We start from the raw sequence: 20,317 nt of genomic DNA on the forward strand, positions 1-20,317 counted from the left end.
TGAAACTGACACTTTGACTCATCAAAAAGTTTTCATATCGTAAAACTAATCCATATGAATTCAGCGGTTTAATCCAATTTTTTCAGGAGACTCGATCAGTTTAAATGATGAACAGATTTAATTTAAGCTTTTATTCACATAGATAAGCGACTTCATTTGTGTTACGAAGATGAACTAAAGTCTTACGGGTTTGGAACGACATGAGGGTAATTAATGACAGAATTTTCTTTTTTGGGTGAACGATCCCTTTAATTAAGAGCTACAATAAGGCATCTAAACTCAAAATCTGTATCTGATATCCTTTTATTTACAATTTCTTGTGTTGTGTTGGTGTGAGGGCAGTTTAAAACAATTGAATACAAAAGGACAGACACATTACTAGTTCATCTCACAAGCTCATCTCTGTTACTTTCCCACTTCCTGAAAACACTTTCAACATCAAATTTGACTAGTAATGATGTCGTTGTCCACATCTCCTTCTGTAAGGCCAGATTTGCATCTGAGATTTCACATTCAACATCTCAATCTGATCAACTGATTTTGAACACTTGAACGTCAGCACACTTATTCAGCATTTACATTCTGATCCTGATACAGGCATGCAGTTGGTTATGTTAAAAACTGTAATGATACCGATCAACTAATCCTTTGTCTTCATTAAAGCAAAATTTAATCAGCAGAAGAGGAAACCAGATTCCAATAGTGCTTGAACGTCTTAAAGAGGATTTATGCTGGATCATTTCGTACGCATGACCTTACAAAGATGATCATTTAATCAAATCTTTCAAATGAGAAGGCAGAAATATCAAATCAACAGCCTCATAAATATTTGGAGTATGTTCCCGCTGTAGAACTAGACCCTCACCTGACTGTGCTTTTGGGGTAAACTGCATTTAAAAAAAAAAAAGGGGCAAAAAGTTAAATCTTAGAGAGAACAAGAACACCTACTCCAGTCTCTCCTGTAGCGTCCCGGGACATCTTTTATGATGAGGGTGCATATTGCAGGCAGAGCGGTTTCTGACATGGCAATACTGGTGGTAGTTATTAGTGAAAATATTGTCATTCACTTCAAGCCATGTGTAGTTCATGAATAATGCAAAAGTCCCAGTCTTCATTCATCCAGGTCCAGTGTGTTGAGCTCCTCCTCCAGTTCGTCTAGGTCCTCTCCAGTGAAGAGGTTTTCATCTACTGGCACAGCCTCTGCCACCTCCTCCTCATTGGTATCGCCGTCCTCCAGCGACTGGTCCTGGCTGTGTTCTCCGTTCTCCATGGCTCCGCCCGAGGCTTCGCTCAATTTATTGTCTTTAGAGACAAAACAGAGATCAGTGACATCAGAAAGAAGCATGTGGACATGAAGAAAAGAATCAGAATGACATTTATGGATAATAACCAGACCTGATTGTGAGTTATTAGACTCATTTAGGATGAAGAGGTCAGATACTCTAAGGCTACGTTCACACTGCAAGCATTAGATCTGACTTTTATGCTTGGCTTTTCACTATTTTTTTTTAAAATTGTGGTAAATATCAGATTCTAATGTAAAAGGATCACAGTCCTGAAATGACCTGAATGTGCAAAAGAACAATAAGACAGCGTGCAGCACGGGGTCATACGGAGGTAAACATGGAGGACACTGAAATCAGGATTTAAAGCAGGCTCTATTTGACCCCATGAATCAACCATAGTTCAAGCTAGGGTTGCCAGGTCTGCGGTATATCCCCTACACCAAACATTATTTGTTGCACATCTCCCATACAATAAATCGCAAAGACCTTTGTGCTTTGTTACTTCTAATAAGAAACATGTGACGCCACAGATCCCAGCAAACCTTTTCTTCCAATTTAATATACAGTAAGTTATAGCATGAAAAAACATGCATGAACATCAAAAGGTATGCTGAAAGACAACTTACTGAAAAGTATCATGTCTCATGTAATCATTCAATCAGTGCTTCAACTGCGTAAAGACGTCAATAAACAGCTTGTGAACAATATCATTAACGTTGCATTTACTTCAGGAAAGTAAATCAATGTTGACAGTTTGTTAGTTATCTATAAAAAAAAAAAACACTAGGAGCTTATTTACATTTAAATTTGCCATTGAGAAGTGTTTATGAAAACTACCTTATGTGCAAACTGAGTTGTATTCAATCATTTCAGTTTTTATGAGTAATTATTATATCTGAAAATAAATAGCGATTGAATATAATAGCTATATAGTTAATTTTAACCTCCAATATTATATTAATGTACCAAACTGTTCCCTGTTTAGCTTACAGCATTAGTTGAGTCTTTGTACAATATAATTGATACTTTATGTCTGATGGGTAGAGGGATGGGTTATGTTAGGGTTTTGACTGTATTGTATATACTGTACTGTTCAGGTTTTCTTGTCTTTTCTTGCATATAAAAATCTTGAATAAACAAATCAAAACTATTGGTATCAGCCGCTAGCCTGGCATGCCAGACCTACATCAGGATGTTAGGAACTCACCATTGACAGGGCTCAATACGAAGGGCGGGATAAACGGTTGTCTTTCAAATTCCCTCTGCACACAATAGGATAGCGCTACAACCAACCAGAGCAACGAAGAAGGTGACGTAGTCAGAGCGAACACCTCTTCACATCACACAACTCCGAACACATCTTCCTTTTTTAAAAATGACTCAAGTGCCGTTCTTTGTTCATGTTTCAAAGAAAAGCTTAACTTTAAATCATCCAGAGTCGCGGCCAAAGCCGAATCGAAAGACAGCTGCTCGCCAGCAGCAGCAGCAGCCATTCTTTGTTTTCAAGTAGCAGTGAACCGTCGCATCTCTGTCGTCATTATGTTAAGCCCGCCCGCCGACTCTATTCACGATGTGATTGGCCTGACTAGAGTTTGGTTTTTCCAGTTCGAAAGTCAACGGAGAGTTGCTAGACTACACTGGCTGCAAAATAATTTTTGCAGCCGCAAGGGGGAGTCTAGATTTCTGGGCTAATCAGCCGCAGCTATCATTCTGAATACTCAGTATTGGCGAAGAAATTTAGTATTGGTGCATCTCTATTCAATATTTTTCCATGTCTCTCTTTTTCTTATATTGTTATTCTATACTTCAGTGCTTATTGAAGCACAAAATTGTACAGACACTGACCTCACAAGTAAGCATTAGAAATGAAACATATGAAGGTCATATGAAAGGGTTTAAAAGACACGCAAGAACAAAACCTGAACTGCATTGAGCTGGATGATGACACTAGTATTGTCTTCTCAGGGTACCCCCAGGATCCTCCAACTTAAATTCAAGGCTTTTTAAGACCTTTTTAATACCATTTCAACTGAAATTCAATGCCAACTTCGTACCCATTCCGACAGAAGTATGAGGGAAAAATGTCAAATCTGTATACATTTTAAACCCTAGAAAATAATTACGTACAAGGAGGCTACTTGAATTAAATAAAACATTTTACTTAAATTATCAGTCATATTTAATATGCAACAGCATTGTAGCGCGCATGTGTGTGTAGGCCAGTGTTAATTTTGGCAGCCATTTTTTATTTAGTCTTAGTCTTCAGACGAAAATGCTTATTGGTCTTAATCACATTTGAGTCATCCTGTTTTTTATAGTTGTAGTTGACGAAAAGTCTTTGCATTTTTTGTCAACTTTTAGTCAAACTGCAGTTACTTTATTTTTGGTAGTTATTTTATATGTAGTCTTTAGACAGAAAATGTCATAATTATTCTCTCTAGGCCAATTCAATTAAGCTGATGAGAAATTATTGACATTGCACTCTTTAGCAGTAGCACTTGTGCAGTTCTACATAATGATCTCTTTTCCTAAGTTCCGTGGTTCTCCAATTTTTTAGAGTGCCGTTCCCCCTTCCACTTAGACTGCAGTCACACCCTTTCCATTAAGGGACAAGATTTGCCCCCTTTAATAAATTTTTCCATTTCATTTTTTTATTAAATTTGCAATGATAAAAAACATTAAAATCGCCAGTAGGTGGCAGTAACTCACTATCTTTATGAGTGAGTCTGAGTCATTCATTCATTGAATCTCACGATTCGTTCAAAGCCACATATTTCGTTGCAAAATAGAGCAAGCCCGATAATGCTGTTTTCAATGTAGTACATCACTTAATGTTACCCTTTTTTCTTTTCTTATTTACTGTTGTATAAAATCAAAGTCACATTTGAAATCGTGTGGATATTCGGGAAACATTGCATTCTTGCTCGTATGAACACTGGTGGATATATCAGCCTGCATTTTGATCGCAGATTTAGTCGCACAAACAGCGCAAGCGGCTCGTGACAGAACACAGACCGACTGAATGACACTTTAATTTAAGTACAACATTTTAAATAAAGATCGCTGAACTGCAGCTTGTCTGTGTTTTCAAATCATCCGCGCTTCTTCAGCAATGTAGAGAGAGAGGGCGCGCATGGTTGCCAGATACTATTGAAAAGACGGGTAGAAATATGTTCTTTTAACAGAAAAGCTCTTATTTGGGGTTTAAATTATGTCATTTGTGGCCTCAGCGGATTAAGCTAGGTAGGTACTATCTTGTTCTGTACCTCACTTGCCTAGTAACCATAGTAACGGGTGCGCACGCGATCGCTTTTTCTGCTATGACGTGGAGCGCGAGGTGCACTCAACGCTGCATACATTTTGAATTAGCCTACATTAGTAACAGTTAATTTTGTTACGGTATGAACTTAATCCTAGCAAAGGCAAAAAAAAAATATATAAGACCTTTGTAACGAAATCCAAGACTTTGTATACTAAATTCAAGGCTTTTAAGGCCTTAATTTGAGATGATCAAATTCAAGACTTTTTCAAGGCTTTTAAGACCCGCGGGTACCCTGCTTCTTTAGAGCTGCTTTACAGCTGAATTGACTTCAGTCATAAATTGATGAATTTTGAAACATCAACACTGCTATTGAACTGAATTGAATCAACATCGAACTGACTTGAGTTGAACACTATTGTCTTCTGTAGAGCTGTTTTAGCTGAATTAAACTTTACAGTTATTGAACTGAATCAACTCTGAACTTATGTGAGCTGAATAATGACACCATTGTCTTCTGTAGAGCTTTACAATAGAATTTGTCTCATGTTTAATGAAGTTTGCATCATTTGTCATTTTCCTGGGGGTTTTTTTTCTACAGCTATAAAGGAGAATTGACTAGAAAAGAAGATATTCAGAAGCATCTCACCATCTGTATCATTTGTAGGAAGAGCTCTGGCAGAAAACCTGTCCGCTGATGCCATCGTTATACCCGCGTTATCCACCTCTTTAAGGATAAATCCAGCAATGTCAAGGTCCTGAACTTCGTCTAGGTCCTCCATCTGGACAAACAATCATGTTAATAATGCTGAAAGACTCAAGAAGGAGAGAGTGAATCTAAATAAATCAGAGTATTACATGCATGTGCAACAGACAATATCATAAATCAGTCATATGATGTTAAATTGTAAAGTCCATTATTTGTATGTACAATGTCTATATAGCTATGAGCTAAAGGGGTGGTGTTGCATCACCTCGTAAGAAACTTCAGAGTAATGATCATCATCTTCTTTATCGTATTTTGTATCATCCGCCTCCTCATCGTCATCGTCAACAAGCTCAGGCCTGAACTCAAACACTTCCCTTCCACTGACCTGCAGGACATGAAACCATGAGATGAGGGTCATTCCACACAACAGACGACAGCTTCAGAACAGCATGGAAGAGTCTTGAAGAACCAGGACACAGTCAAACACCAGCAAAGACCAGATCTGAGAGCTTTACTGCCTCCCTCTGGTCAAACCACAGCATCAATTTCATTCAAGCCAAAACTGCTTTTAATGCACGCTACATTTGAAGAATAAGTCCCTTTTTTCAGTTGACTATGTTGAGGTCAGCGTTTTAACTGATCAGGCAAACTGAGGAGGAATATCAGTGACAAGATTTGTACTCACTCCAAACGCTCTGCCAGCTTTGAAGTCGGCTTTCTTTTTCTCCATGTCCTGCTCTGCTTTAGCCATTTTCTCTTGCCTTTTCCTTTTCTTCCAGGCTAAGAATGTTTCAAGAGTGATTCGAGTGACGTTTGCTCCCAAGGCACATCGCTACAATCATAACAGCGGTTTATTACAACATGAACATTTTTGATAATTCACTAACAGATCCAAGGACACTGTTACTTCACAATCATGTTCTGCGATGCTCTCAATAATCTCTTCGCTTTCTTCTCACCTCAGTCTCTATCAAATCCTCCAACGAGATCTCCTCCTCAGTCTTCTCCTCTTTCTTCTTGTCTTTCTTCAGAACAAAGCCAACAGGAAGAGCGTGGCGGTACATACAGCTGTCAGCTCCACCGGGACAAACCCAAAACCAGCCGTATTTGTTGTTTTCAATAGCATCAAGGAAATACTTGCACACCTAAAAAATGAACATTATTTGTTAATTTCCCTCTTGATTACAATTGAGGGAAAAAAAACAACCAGTCAAATCACATCAATGGTAATATCAAGATGATTTGAGTGTACAACTATATTTCCTGCCAGAACTTACAATTTGTGTCTTAGCTTTCTTCTTTTCAGCCTCTCCATGCTTCTTGTTCACAACCTCCTCGAGTTTCTTTTCGTCCCAATTATCCATGGTGTCTGCATTCATAAATTAACAAAAGAATTAACATGAAGGCAACCAATAGTTCAAAACCTTTTTGAGATTAACTGCATCAAAATAACAGACCCCTTGAAAAAAAAAAACAATAGTTCCACCTAGGTCAATTCCAAAATCCAAAAGAAAACTTGTCAAAACATGCTAAAAGATCCTTTTTCAAATGTATTAATGTACTTAATATCATACAAAATGTGTAGCCCCATGAAAGTCCTGTTGCACTCACCTTTCTCCAGATCTTCATCTCTGCCGTCCACATACAAGCTTCTTTTCTCACATTTCCTCTCCAAGGTGAGGTCATGAGAGAATTTACACTTATCACCTTTGGTACACTGGCCTTGCTTAAAGAAAGCACATAACACGGACTTGGGATCCACACCTGAAATTAAGTAGAATAACAGAAATAATTAAGATGATCAGAGATAGAACAAAGAATAGAACAAAATATACAGATGGGCAATGATCAAAGCAGGACAAATATAAATATATATATATATATATATATATATATATATATATATATATATATAAAACCACACACATACAGTGTTGGGGAAAATTAATTTACAATATTGTTACTCAGAGCTGATCAGCCCTATACGCACACTACGCAAATTACTCAAGGCCCCACCTCCCCCTCGTGTCAAAGCGAGGTAATCAGTTTACAACATCGATGAGAAGATTAAGCGGAACTATCCTTCTGGTCACGAAAAAAGATAAAAAAAAAATAAAAAAAACACCATGAGAGTGAATTGCGGGAACAGCAATCAGGTAGACTTGTGTTCTCTCCTCTCCAAGTTTGATGTCAGCAGAGAACAGTAAAGTTAAGTTGATGAGCATCTCTCTGTAGTCTGTCTGTCTTGCTAACCTAGCTGGGCAGTGCATCTTTTGGTATTTCTGTGTCTTGCTTGCTAATGCCGGCTACTTCCAGGGCTGTGTTCTGTGACTTTGTGCCTGACAAAAAAAAAGTGAGAGTGAAATACAACTATTTATTACGTTTGATAAACGACAAAGGGCAACGGAGTTTGTTTAAACTGCAGCTCGGAAAAGATAACCGCGTCACGCGTCAACATGCGTTCATATGCGCGTGCACAGAAACGTGCACTTTCCAGCAAAACATCTGTGGGGACCAGTACAATGGGCGTGATGGCACTCCTCATTATAGGCCCACATACTTTTAAAACAAGACAATGATTATCTAGTCTCCAAGTCAGTTTAGTTACAACTCTGCAATAAAGCAAGATGGAAAGCAATGTATTGACATTGACTATTGATTTATAGGCTATATTGCATTTAAAATGTTGATTGGCTGGACATACTGGTCATTATGGATGCACATCCCTCAGTAAATAATAACCATCAAGTATTGCTTTTATCATTTAAAACACAGTGACATGCTATGACAAGCCATTTTAGCTTTTATTCATTCACAGGATTCATTTTTGATATTAATAATTAAGTTTGTACTATTTAAAATGTGAATTCTTGATATTAAGAATGTACTTTTTCAAGTAACAATTTCTATTTCTGATATCAGGAATTACATTTTCATTAGTACTAGTTTAAAGCGGGAGGATTGTAGTGGGAGCACTGGGATGTAAGGTAGACTGTGTGGCAATGGCAAATGGTTTACATGGCTCATGGGTCAGGTAGGGCCCCTTAACAGAATTTTGCTTAGGGCCCCAGGGAGGTCAGGATCGGCTCGGTTGTTACTCCCTAAAAAAGTAACTAATGTGTTACTTAGGGTGTATTCACACTAGGAAAGTCCGATAGTTCACTTGCTTTGGTCCGGACCAAATAAATTTTTTTTTTTTGGTACGGTTCGCTTTCACACTGCTCTTTTTGCAAGTGAACCAAAATTTGTAAACAAAACCACACGTGTGCTAAGGTCGTCCATTCATTGGACAAGGATTCTCAAGTAGGGAAATCAGGAAGTGCAAAAAAGGCTTAACGTAAATTAACGCAGCATCATCCTTGTATTGTAACTATCGTTACATTATTTGAACTGCAAATGCTTTTTTTGCATCTATGCGCGATTAGATTAAAGAGAATGCTCTGTATGTGAATGTCCTGATGCACACACTCATTCATTCATTCCATTCCAATGATGCACACACAACGCGCAGAAAGACGTGCAACAGATGTAATGTAGTAGGCTACAACAATCACTTTCCCATAACGCAACTCCGACTACGGAAGCCTGTTAACTCAAAGGCGCAGTGCTTTCTTGCAATTGGGTCGGTTCATGTTCACACCGTAAACGAACCGTACCAGAGTTCGTTTGGAACCGTACCGAGACCACCTCTTCAGCTGGGTCTCGGTTCGGGTTGTTTGGTCCGCACCCGAGTTCGATTGCTGTATTCACACCTGCCCAAAAGGTCCGCACCAAGGGGGGAAACAAACTAGAGTTCGATTCAATTGAACCAAACAAGGCAGGTGTGAATACACCCTTAGTTACTTTTTATGGAAAGTAATGTGTTACTATACCTCTTTCTCAACTGGGCTGGGCTTGCTTGTTCGTTTTTAATAAATTAAAAAAAATCTATTTTTGGCAAATGTAAAGGCCCTTTCAGATCAAAAGTGAAATGAAATGAATTTAGCCTCAGGCTAAAAGAAAGTTATGCCTGTACAGTAGTGGCCACAGATCAAACCCTTTCAGCTGTGCTGCCATTCTGGATCGCAGAAGAAAGATCAGGACTCTTAAGAAATAAAAACCTAAAAATGACACAAATGTGACGTTTAACTGAACGTTTTTGCTTAATGTAGTTGAATTGGGTCATCGAAGGTCAGCAGCAAAGACATAGGTTAATAAAGTGACATTAAATGTACAAAGTATATTTGTATTATTTAGCATTTAATTGTTGCAGAATCACGTAGTATTCAGCGTTGGCATTTCACAGTTTTTTTTTCATTTTGATTATTAGACAGACAGAAAAGCATGTGCGTCAATATAATTTAATTTATTTATTCATTCGTTAATTATTTTTTTCTATTATTGACAGTAGGGTAGCCTAATAAATGAAACAGCCTATTGATAGGCCTACTTGTTAAAAGGGCTATTTATTTATTTGTTATATTATCTGCAATAGGCTAGTAACGAAAACCCGTGCAGCAGGACTATCAATTTATGTATACTCAGTTTAATTTTCTATTGATTATAGATAGGACTATATACATTATTTATTCAAATTAAACTGCACGTTTCCATTGATTGTGAAGTTAGACATCGAAAATGGCAGATCAAACGTATGGGGCTGCATGTTAGCAGAGGGGTTTTTTTTCCTGGTGATCCTTGGCTTGATTTTCATTTGTACTTTTGTTTCCTGAGAGAATCAAGCTCCATTTCTTTCTTTCTTTAGCCGAAGGTGCCCAGTAGCTTCTCAGGCTTGTTTCAAACTTGTGCCGTGACAGACATGATCTGCCTGCTCTCCAGCCCTGCCTCTGACAGCATTTGAACTGCAGTGCTTCTTAATGAATGGTTGGTGTATCTTTTGGATAACCCGACTGCCCCGCTGATGTGCGGAAGCGAACCAGCCCGGCTCCTGTGTCTGGTGACAGATACGGAGAGTTACGAATGTGCTCTATTTCAGTGGTCAAAATGGGAGGATAATGAGAACTAGAGTCTTTCCCAGCCTTGCGAAACTTTGAGGACGGCCCTGAATACGTTGTTGGATGATTTGAATTCTGACTGCCCAATGATGTTGTATTTGGATATATAGCAGTTCAGTCCAGCTCGTAGGGAGAGAAAACTTGACACTGAATACTCTGCGGCTGATGCGTTTCGGACACTGGCATAGAAAGCCCGCAGGTGGGTGTTTAAAGCGTCTGCCCCGTCTCTCTCTACTTTGTCCACAGACGTATTTTTGGCCTTATGCCAGTCGTTAAACACATTGACAGCCCAAGCTGTTGTTTTTTTGGGGGTTTTCTTCATGTTTTTCGCCCTCAAGTCTGTCTAACTGTTCTTCGCTGATTGTTTTAAGTATTTTGTTGTTGCCGGCTGCCTTTGATGTCCTCTTCCGTTTATTTGTTTTTTTCATCTTGGCTATCCAATACTGCCATCATCACCCAGTTGTTAAGATTTTCATGTTCACCATAAATATAAAAATTTACTTCCAGAAAATCAAAATTGTCCATCATTTTTTTTCTTGTTATGAATTGTATCCTTTTTTCCGTTATTACAGTTATCTACGCGAATTGATATGGAACGGTAATGTGGTCAAGACCTGCCTGGAACTATTTAAGCCGTGCGCTTACCTAAAAATAATGGCACACCTTAGAAAGTTTGTCAACCAATCAGTTTCAAGCATTCAGCAGCCCCATAGTATAAATACATATCTATGAAGTGAAGCAACAAAGGGTGAGCCAAAATTCCTCTAGAATGATACAAGAGACTGATACTGTCAACTTATTGCTGCTAAAAGTGGCTCTACTTAGTTTGTCACCCATGGCTTTTCCATTTTGGCCCAGTTTTTGTTAAATAAATACTGACATGGTGTAATGTCATGTGTTGTTGTTCATCTGAGGTTGTATTTACCTCATTTTAAGACCTGTTAACGACCAGATGATTTTTATTATGTTCTGATAAGTAAAACCATAAAATTCTAAAGGGTGTCCTTTATTTTTCACATAACTGTATATGTTTATATAATAAAAGATACAGCTTTTACTGCATGCCAGCTTATTATTTTGCTCAAGAACCTGATCAATTTTAAGTCTACATGTCATAAAAACTATGTTTCTAACCACAGATCGAGAACTAGTTCCAAACATACATAATTATGATGCTGTCTGCAATCACTAAACTATGTTGATAACGACCACAGATGACTAAAGATGATTTTGGGAAATGCACTCCTGATTAGAATTAAGCAGCAAGATAAAAAAAAAAAGGTTTAAAATAAGGGTTTGTCCCTCATTCAAAGGACCAGTTACCTTTGCTGACTTTCTGAGCTGCCACTACTGGCTTAAAGAGCTCGTTCAACTCAGACAACTCCTTCTTCTTGTCTTCCTTCTTTTTGTTCTTTTCAGACTCAGCAGCGACCTACAAATATAACAAAATGCATCAAAGACGTTCAGGACAATGGCTTGGAAATGCAGACTTAAGATAAGCACACTAAAATCAGCGTTATGATCATTACCTGACGAGCATTTTGCTGTCCACTCTTGACCTGCTGTGTCACAGCTTTAATGAACTTCTGTTGTTTAGCACCCTTTTTGTTTTTCAGTCCAAAGGTTTTATCCTGTCAGAAACGATTCAAATTCACAGTGACAATGAAATAAATAGAATCAGACCATATTAAAACAAACAAGTTACATAATCAGATGATAACACGTAACCAAAACTAACATCCATATTGTTTCAAGCAAGTCTTTCCTTACATAAAGAATGTGTATAATTGTTAATGAACAAGGCATAAACGAACGATTTACTTCAAGACTGAGTAACGTTAATGACACATAAGAATATTCAGATCACTAAGGCGGTGTCTGAAAACCTAATGAGCACCCTAACTGTTATTCATTTAGTCACATTCATATCAAAATTACAAACGACCCATAATGATGATTTAAAATGCTATCTAGATGACCAGCTCACTAGATTGAAACACAGCCTGGATGCGTCTTACTAGCAGTAGACTTTGACTCTGTTCACAGTAATTTCCTCTTTACTCCCCGTTAAATTGACAACAACTGTTTGACAGCTTAGTCTAACCCTATTAAACATATATATAACTGCTTATCCCGCTATTCCATTCATTATAGACTTAACATTTCATTAAAAGCTGCTGGAATTCGCTAGAAAGTGAATCAGAATACAAGGCCCTGAGTTCAGCATGCTGTATGCTAAACGCCGCAAATTTCACCTCAATGATCTTCTCTTTTTTCTTCTCTTGAGTTTTCTTATTGCCTGATGTAGCTTGAGCTGGCTTTTTCGGAGGCATGTCGCTTAATGAAAACCAGTATAAAATTTAAGAAACCCAGAAGCCGTATGTACAGTGCCGTATGTTCACAGGTACGCGTAGGCTAACCACACTAGCAGCCGAAATGCATTCTGGGAGGAGCGGGCGCGCATGCTGTGAGCGCACGTGGCATAACAGAGCCATCTAGCGGTCGCTGCTGAAAATTCTGTCCATGTTTTGTGGATCATTACTGGCACTCTTGACTACTTGAAATCTTGTCAAAATGTCTCATCTCATTTATACTGAAATTATGCTGCTTCACGTGCTATTGTGCTGCTTCACGTGCTAATTATCATAAATACTAGTTTCCTAGTTAAAAAAACAGGACATTGAACGGCCTCTCAAGTCTAAATTTAAATGCGATGAGCTCGTAGTCAGTAGTACTTCAGAAGTAGGAAGTAGTGAATTTCCGATAGCACGTGAAGGATCTGATGTGATAGGCCTTCAATTTATTTTTATTTTTTTTACAATTTATTTATTATTTGGTAAGGAGGACATTTTCATTGTTTATAGAAAAAGCTAGATAAGTGTTGTTAAGACTTTCTAACACAATTACCGTGTATTATATATAGGCTATATATATATATATATATATATATATATATATATATATATATATATATATATATATATATATATATATATATATAATATTTGTTTTCTTTTTTTTTCTTTTTTAGGTTTGGCGCGATGGTAATAAAATATTGTGGAAGTTCTTTGTTGCCAAAAAATACAAATTCTAAAAAACAAATGAATTGACAATATGATTTTTTAGTTCCTTAACCTTTCAACCTTTAACCTTTCAACAAAATAGTCATTAAAGAGACAGTATAAAAACCTAGTATGACCATGCAGTCTCTTAGAACTAATGAAAGCATAAATTCTTGACTTTTGAAAATTTTATGTGCTTTGCCAATGTTTGTTTAGTGTACACAGAGTAATTAATAATCTGGCTGCGGCCCCATTAGAGGAGTTCATAATATTGCTCTCAGATAGTCGGAGAACAACCAGGGCGACCAGTAGAGGTCACTGTGCCGTACAGCGCAGACGTACTGAGTTGGGCAGATCAGCCTTTCTCTTGCCGCGTTCCAGGCAACCCGTAACCCGTGTTTTTCCAACTCGTAACTGGGAGTACATCGATCTAGTACGAGTTCACGGATGGGAAGTCACGGGTTTGACTGCCGTTCCAGTGCACTTTCACGGGTATAAGGTTGGAAAAACACGGGTTACAGGTTGCCTGGAACGATGTACTCCCAGTTACGAGTTGGAAAAACACAGGTTACAGGTTGCCTGGAACGCGGCATCTATCAGAGCCTCTAAGTACTGGAACTTATGCCGCATTCCAGGCAACCTGTAACCCGTGTTTTTCCAACCTTATACCCGTGAAAGTGCACTGGAACGGCAGTCAAACCCGTGACTTCCCACCCGCGAACTCGTATAGATCGATGCGTTCCAGGCAGGTTTTTGAGCACGTAAATCACGACTTCAAACCACGACTCACGACTTTGTAGCGTTCCAGGCCAGTCACGCCAAACTACCTGAGCGCAAGGAATTGTGGTAGCTAGATGTAAACAAACCATAGTTGTTTTGTATGGTTTCGCGGGCTATGTGACGTCAGAGCTCGTAACTGGGAGTAAATCGATCTAGTACGAGTTCACGGGTGGGAAGTCACGGGTTTGACTGCCGTTCCAGTGCACTTTCACGGGTATAAGGTTGGAAAAACACGGGTTACAGGTTGCCTGGAACGTGGCATTAGTCCCAAATGAGATTAGGGACATCAGGGGCCCGTTTCAATAAGGAGGTTCAACCAACTCTGAGTTAAAACTTGAACTCTGAGTTGACTTACCCTGAGATGGGAAACTCTGAGTTTTCGGTTACAGAAACAGCTGAAATGAGTTAGTTCAATCAACTCTAAGTTGACTGACTCTGAGTTAAGCGCGTGCACCACAACTATAAAAAACCATTATCAATGGAGCGCAGATATTATGAGTCACCATGGCAACAGCGCCAGACAAATAGAGGTCTGCATATTTCTCACCAGCAGAACTGTTTTAGCTTGGGAGAAAATAGTTGCTGGAGTCAATGCTTATGTTTACATTTTAATTACTGTTATACAGTTTTGGGTGTAATTAATTACCAAGTAATCTAAATACTGTAATTCAATTACAGGGGTTACTCTTAATTCTTCTGTGATTTAAAGTAAAATCTGATGTAATTGCATTAAATACTGCATAGACTATAGAACAATTCTGTTTAAAACAATAGTGGATTTAACATACATTTTTAAAAGGTATATTTTTAATGTTACCTTCTCCCTCTACACACTTTGGTCAATTCAAGAATAATTCATGCAATTGTATATTGTTAATTTGAAAGCATTAAAAGTGCAGTTTCTTGTCTCTCCTTGCATTGTTCAAGTGGTTGAGGTTGATATGGGATTTAGTAATTAGTAATAAGTAGACCAATACATTCTAGAGATTATGACATTAATCTAATTACACTGTTGAAGATGTCATTTGTAGTTAGTAATTAATTTAGAGTAACTTACCCAACTGTTATAATATTAGAGGTGAAACGGGAAGAATAGTAGCCTATGTTATTCAACCTAATTTTAATTGCATGTAGGTGCAATCCTGCAGGCATTAAAAGAACGCAGCAGCTGAAAATGAAATATAAAAACATAATTTAATCAGGTAAGGCTTGAGCATATCATAGGTGTGCTACCTGACTTTACAAACATTTGACATATTAAATAACTAAATAGCATCCAGCATTTAGCAGTGCAGCAGCATTTTTGACATAGGTCTAATTCTGTTTTCACACAATTAAATGTTCATTTTCCTTTTACTACTACTCAGCCAACAGAAAGAAGGCAGAGGCTCGCAAAACGGGGGGAGGACCTGCACCACCCACAAATGCAGAGGAGATGGAGATGGAGATGGCCCTGAGCCTGAATGCTGGAAGGCCAATGGCTGAGGGAATTCCTGGAGGGGCTTCATCAGAGCCAGTCACTCCCCAGGATTCAAGGGCCTTCATAACATTTAAGAGGTGCTGAGCATATGTTATTTTTTATATAGGCTATTTTTGATATTTCCATTTATTTTACTTTGGGTTGGGTTTTTTGTTGGTCCCAACATATTCTGATTGTAATATCTGTCTTTTGGAGCCTCCCAGGCAGTTGTAAGTACACCAAAAATTATGACAAATAGTATTATAAAGTTTACTCAATCAAATGCTCATCTTCACAGGACGATGGGGATGAAGAAACAGTTTCTGCTGCCACAAAGAGGCATACAGAGGTAATGTTAATATTATGTGTCTACATCAAACAATCTACACATTCACATTTCTTCACATTTTTATGTGGAGTAACCTATAGACCTTATGCGCCAGAGAAACAAGCGCGCCGTCATCTTTAGAATATTGTCTTTGAACTTCCGTTTTTGCGGTCACTCTGTATATTTCTATGGCATCGCTGTCGAGGAGTAATTAGCTGGTGAAGTGGATTTACTTATTGTAGAGTTAACGAAAGTTATCATGAGCATTGTAATGTTTATCATAAGCATTGTAAAGCAGATGTCTTAACAAATGTCGACCGGGAATTTTTTTACAAGCCGTTCATTCATACCTATGCAAGATCGCTGTGAAAATACAGACCGGAACGAGCGCAGCGCTGAAAAGGGGCGGGGCTACATAAGGTCGAATCTAAGTTTATATCTAAGTATAAATGGACATTCTAAATTATGGTAAAATTAATTAAAGTAAAATTATGGCTAAAATACAATTATGTACTCATTAATCATAAACTCAAAAAAACTAATTTTTTGTCGTATCCTAATATTGTATTGTTGTGTTTATTAATATCGCACTTTATTTTGTTCTGTTGTTTTGTTTCACTGTGTTTTTTTTTAAGAATGTGAAACTTTGTTGTCTGAGAGGCTACTTGCGTGATGACGTTTTATGGTATATAAATATGTGTTTGTTGGATTGTTAATTGTATGTTACCTCTTCCTGCCCAGGGACTACAGATGAAATTTAGCTTGTAGCTAATTCTGGTATGGCTGAGTGCCATACACTGTCCCTGTTAAATAAAAAATAAAAAACTTTTTGGTGCTAAATAGAACCCTTTTTATAAGATTCGATAAAGAACCATGCTCTGAAAGTGCTATATTTGACCTTAACGGTTTCATAAATAACCTTTTCAACAATATTTATTTTCGTTAATATTAATATATTAGTATCTTCATATTATAAATATTACTATTATTAATATTTATTTATAAATTATTTATTAATATTGTTTTGTTTAGGCCTCTATCTGCCTGGTCTTATATTGTTGCCTCTATTTGGGTTTTACATTTAAAAACAAACAGCATGTTGTGTCAATTAGTACTTTTATGTTTTATTGACATGGCAGATTGTAGCAAAAATGACCGTTCTCTAACAACAGTTGATAGCTGAATACATTAGTAACAATTGACATTGAACACGATATAGATGTAATGAAGACCAAGTTTCAGGGAAATATTTTCACAATCCCCTATGATGTCTTTACGTCCTTCATTATGTGTAAATGTAAACTAAAAAGAGAAAAAAACATGATTGTTAGGAAATGATTGTTGCAATTTTTAAGTTATAATTTATAGACATTTTAAGAAAGAAATCATTTACCTGTTGAGAGTATGTTGACAGTCTGTGTAGTAACTGTGGTTGTACAGCTGAGCTCCAGAAAATCAGTAATGAGGAGGCTTTGACAGTTACAGATTTGAAAAACAAAAAGCCGGGAATAAAGAACCCTAATCTCCAACACAAACCATTTCAGCATATAAAGGGTTCTTCAGGACGATACGGTAGCCTACTAAATTGAACTGTTACTGTAAATAACCTTAGAACCATCTTTTTTTAGAGTGCACATATATATATATATATATATATATATTAAGGACAGAGATCCAATTTAAACAGGTTCAGTGCATATCAACATTTATGTGAATACATTTAGGCCTAATCACTGACCAGAGCGTGATGCTCGTATGCAACGTATGATTAAAAGTAATGTCATTTATAGGATGGAGAGAGGTTTCGGTGAGATTAACTAGATGATAAGCACACCTATAAATGAAGAGGAAGGCGCCGTGAGCGATATCATTAGGAGCTGATTTGATTTATCAACATCACACCAAATGTGTTGTTGACAACCCTTGTCGGTGTGATGAATAGTGTCTAATCACAAATGGACACCCTGCTGTAAGTAGCCATCATTAGCTCAGGCAGTTTTTACAAGAAATGCTCTTTCTCCTCCTGCTGCATATCAGATCCTCCTGTCCACAGCAAATAGAGAGGCAGGTTGATGAGTCTTCTGTTAGTTAACTTTGCCTCAGGTGCTTTAGAAGGATTTGTGGCTTATAGTCTCAAAAAATACCTATAACACTGTGCATTCTTATTTTAGATGTGTTGATTCTGTTTATCTCGGCATATTTTGTATAGTGTGCAGTCCGACAGTTTAATCAAAGCAGAAGTCTTGTGCTGAGCAGCTCATACTGTATAGACTGTCTCACCTTTTGCATTGCATTCCTATTCTGCCGATTCAGCAGATGGATGGTATGTTGCAACACTCTATCTGTGAGAAATCCAACATGGAGAGGTGAGATAAACACACACACTTGAGTAACAATGAAAATCACAGCTACAGAAATAAATCTGCTCATTCATTATATTAGTGGTGCTTAAATGTGCTGTGATGGAATTGTGTTGATGTTATCTGGAATGTTGTTAGACTTATTTTGTAGTTTTAAAAATAAGTTTTATTTCTAATTTAAGCCTATGTAAGTACGAACTTAAGCCTACTTGTTTATTTTAGTACTCAGTCACAAAATTTAAATTTTACACATCAGGCAGCATTCTGCTGTTATGAGGATGTCATCTTACTTTTATTTATGTTATTTCAGAGCCAACTATGATTTGTAATGTATTGCATCAAATATTAACTATTTTTTGAGTGGCAATTTATTTAGAAATATTCCGGATGTTTCTTCATATTTTCATTTTCCAATTTACATGCCACCATTTTATATAATATATTGCATAAAATATTAACCCTTTTTGAAGTGGCAGTTTCTCCATATTTCCACTTTGAAATTTTCATGCCACCATTATAATCATGGAAAATTATATATAAGAACAATATCATATGAATTACATTATACAATTGAATGATTCCATATGTTTCTTTATAATTTAAAATCATCTTAATTTTATTTGGTAATAATTTTGCGCAAAATATTAACTCTTTTAGCACTTTCTATCCTACAACTCATTTATAATCTCTTTTACAAAAGCCAGCTTATTGATAACATCATCTTCAGGAAGTGACCAGTGAAAATAACACAAACATCAATGGGATTAGCAATGTACTAGACTTCATGAAATCTGTGATGTTTTGTGGTGTTAGTTAACTTTACAACGAAAGGCCATTTAATCTTGTTTGATAAAATCACATTTTCAGAAGATAGTTAAAACATCAAGAAAGCATCCGCCATTGTGTAAATCATCATGATTATTAAATTTAAGTGTCTGAGTTCGACATATTTGACAGTTCTAGGCCTATATTCTATTATAGAAATATTTCCTCAATAGAAATACAATAGAAATATGTATTCTTAGTAGATTTTGAACAGTTTAGGTTCTGAATAACATCAATGTCCACTAGGGGGCGGTCAGGCTCTTTTATAAGTAACTCATAATTTTAGAACCAATGTATTAACATATTTATTAGCAAACCATGCAATTAATTTCATTTTTCAAACCAACAGACTTGTCTCTGTACACTCCAGTTATTTTATTAATTTCATTATATTTTCTGTACTGATGTCCAGCAGTGCTAACATCAACTTTACACACTAATATAGTGTGACAGACTATAACTGTCATTGCATTCTAAAATATAAAAAGGGTCTATGGCCAAAAACATGGCATTACTAAATCAGCCAAAACATGTTGGGGTTTCATGTTTAATGGGGACTTTCGCAAATAGACATAATGTTTTTTTATACTGTACAAATGTATATTCTATGCCCTACCCCTAAACCTTCCCATCACCGAAAACTTTCTGCATTTTTACATTTTAAATAAAACATAATTCTTTATGATTTATAAGCTGTTTCCCTCATGGGAAAATGCATGAGATCAAAATGTCCCCACAAGGAAGAGGATTTCTGAGACATTTTGACAGACAAACACACACACACACACACAAAAGGTGAAAGAGGTGTCCCAAGAGTTTGTCCCAATGAATTCACAATAAGACCAAAACATGTGGTAAATAAGCAAATCAGAGTCTATTTTGATTTCATGTTGCCCTTAAATGTACAATTTTGTTGATGTGTAATACATAACGTAAAACAAAAACTTGTAGAACTGCTTCTAGGCTTTTGCTACTTTGATAGTTATTGAAGAATTCCTAGTATTTAATGGCCAAGTGTCAGATGCTATATAGCTACCCATCAAGACCATTTATATAAATGTCAAATAAATCACAAAGTGAACCAACTTAAAATCAAATAAATAAACAAACTCAACTTAATTTGATTTTCGCACATTAGCATAAAGCTATAAACTGAATGAAATGGTTTGGCAATTCATTGGGTGGGGGTAATAAATACTAGAGAAAATCACTCATGCTGCCTTTATGGCACAGTAAATTATCCAAAGCTTTCTGC

At 37.0% G+C, this 20,317-nt stretch overlaps 1 protein-coding gene across 1 annotated transcript; it reads right to left on the reverse strand.

Annotated features, from left to right (window-relative positions):
* Positions 1 to 285: 285 nt before the first annotated feature.
* Positions 286 to 12,691, reverse strand: zc3h15 (zinc finger CCCH-type containing 15). The gene is made up of 10 exons (XM_056241943.1): positions 12,504 to 12,691; positions 11,778 to 11,879; positions 11,572 to 11,680; positions 6,866 to 7,018; positions 6,532 to 6,623; positions 6,214 to 6,399; positions 5,940 to 6,086; positions 5,520 to 5,639; positions 5,195 to 5,327; positions 286 to 1,302 (listed from the first exon to the last, which is right to left on the reverse strand). Exons 1-10 carry the CDS (start codon positions 12,579 to 12,581, stop codon positions 1,112 to 1,114), a joined length of 1,311 nt encoding a protein of 436 aa, XP_056097918.1. The 5' UTR covers positions 12,582 to 12,691; the 3' UTR covers positions 286 to 1,111.
* Positions 12,692 to 20,317: the final 7,626 nt, after the last annotated feature.

The sequence above is a fragment of the Rhinichthys klamathensis genome, unplaced genomic scaffold (genome assembly GCF_029890125.1).
Source record: "Rhinichthys klamathensis goyatoka isolate OS25496 unplaced genomic scaffold, OSU_Roscu_1.1 h1tg000021l_1, whole genome shotgun sequence".
Taxonomy (NCBI): Eukaryota; Metazoa; Chordata; class Actinopteri; order Cypriniformes; family Leuciscidae; genus Rhinichthys; species Rhinichthys klamathensis.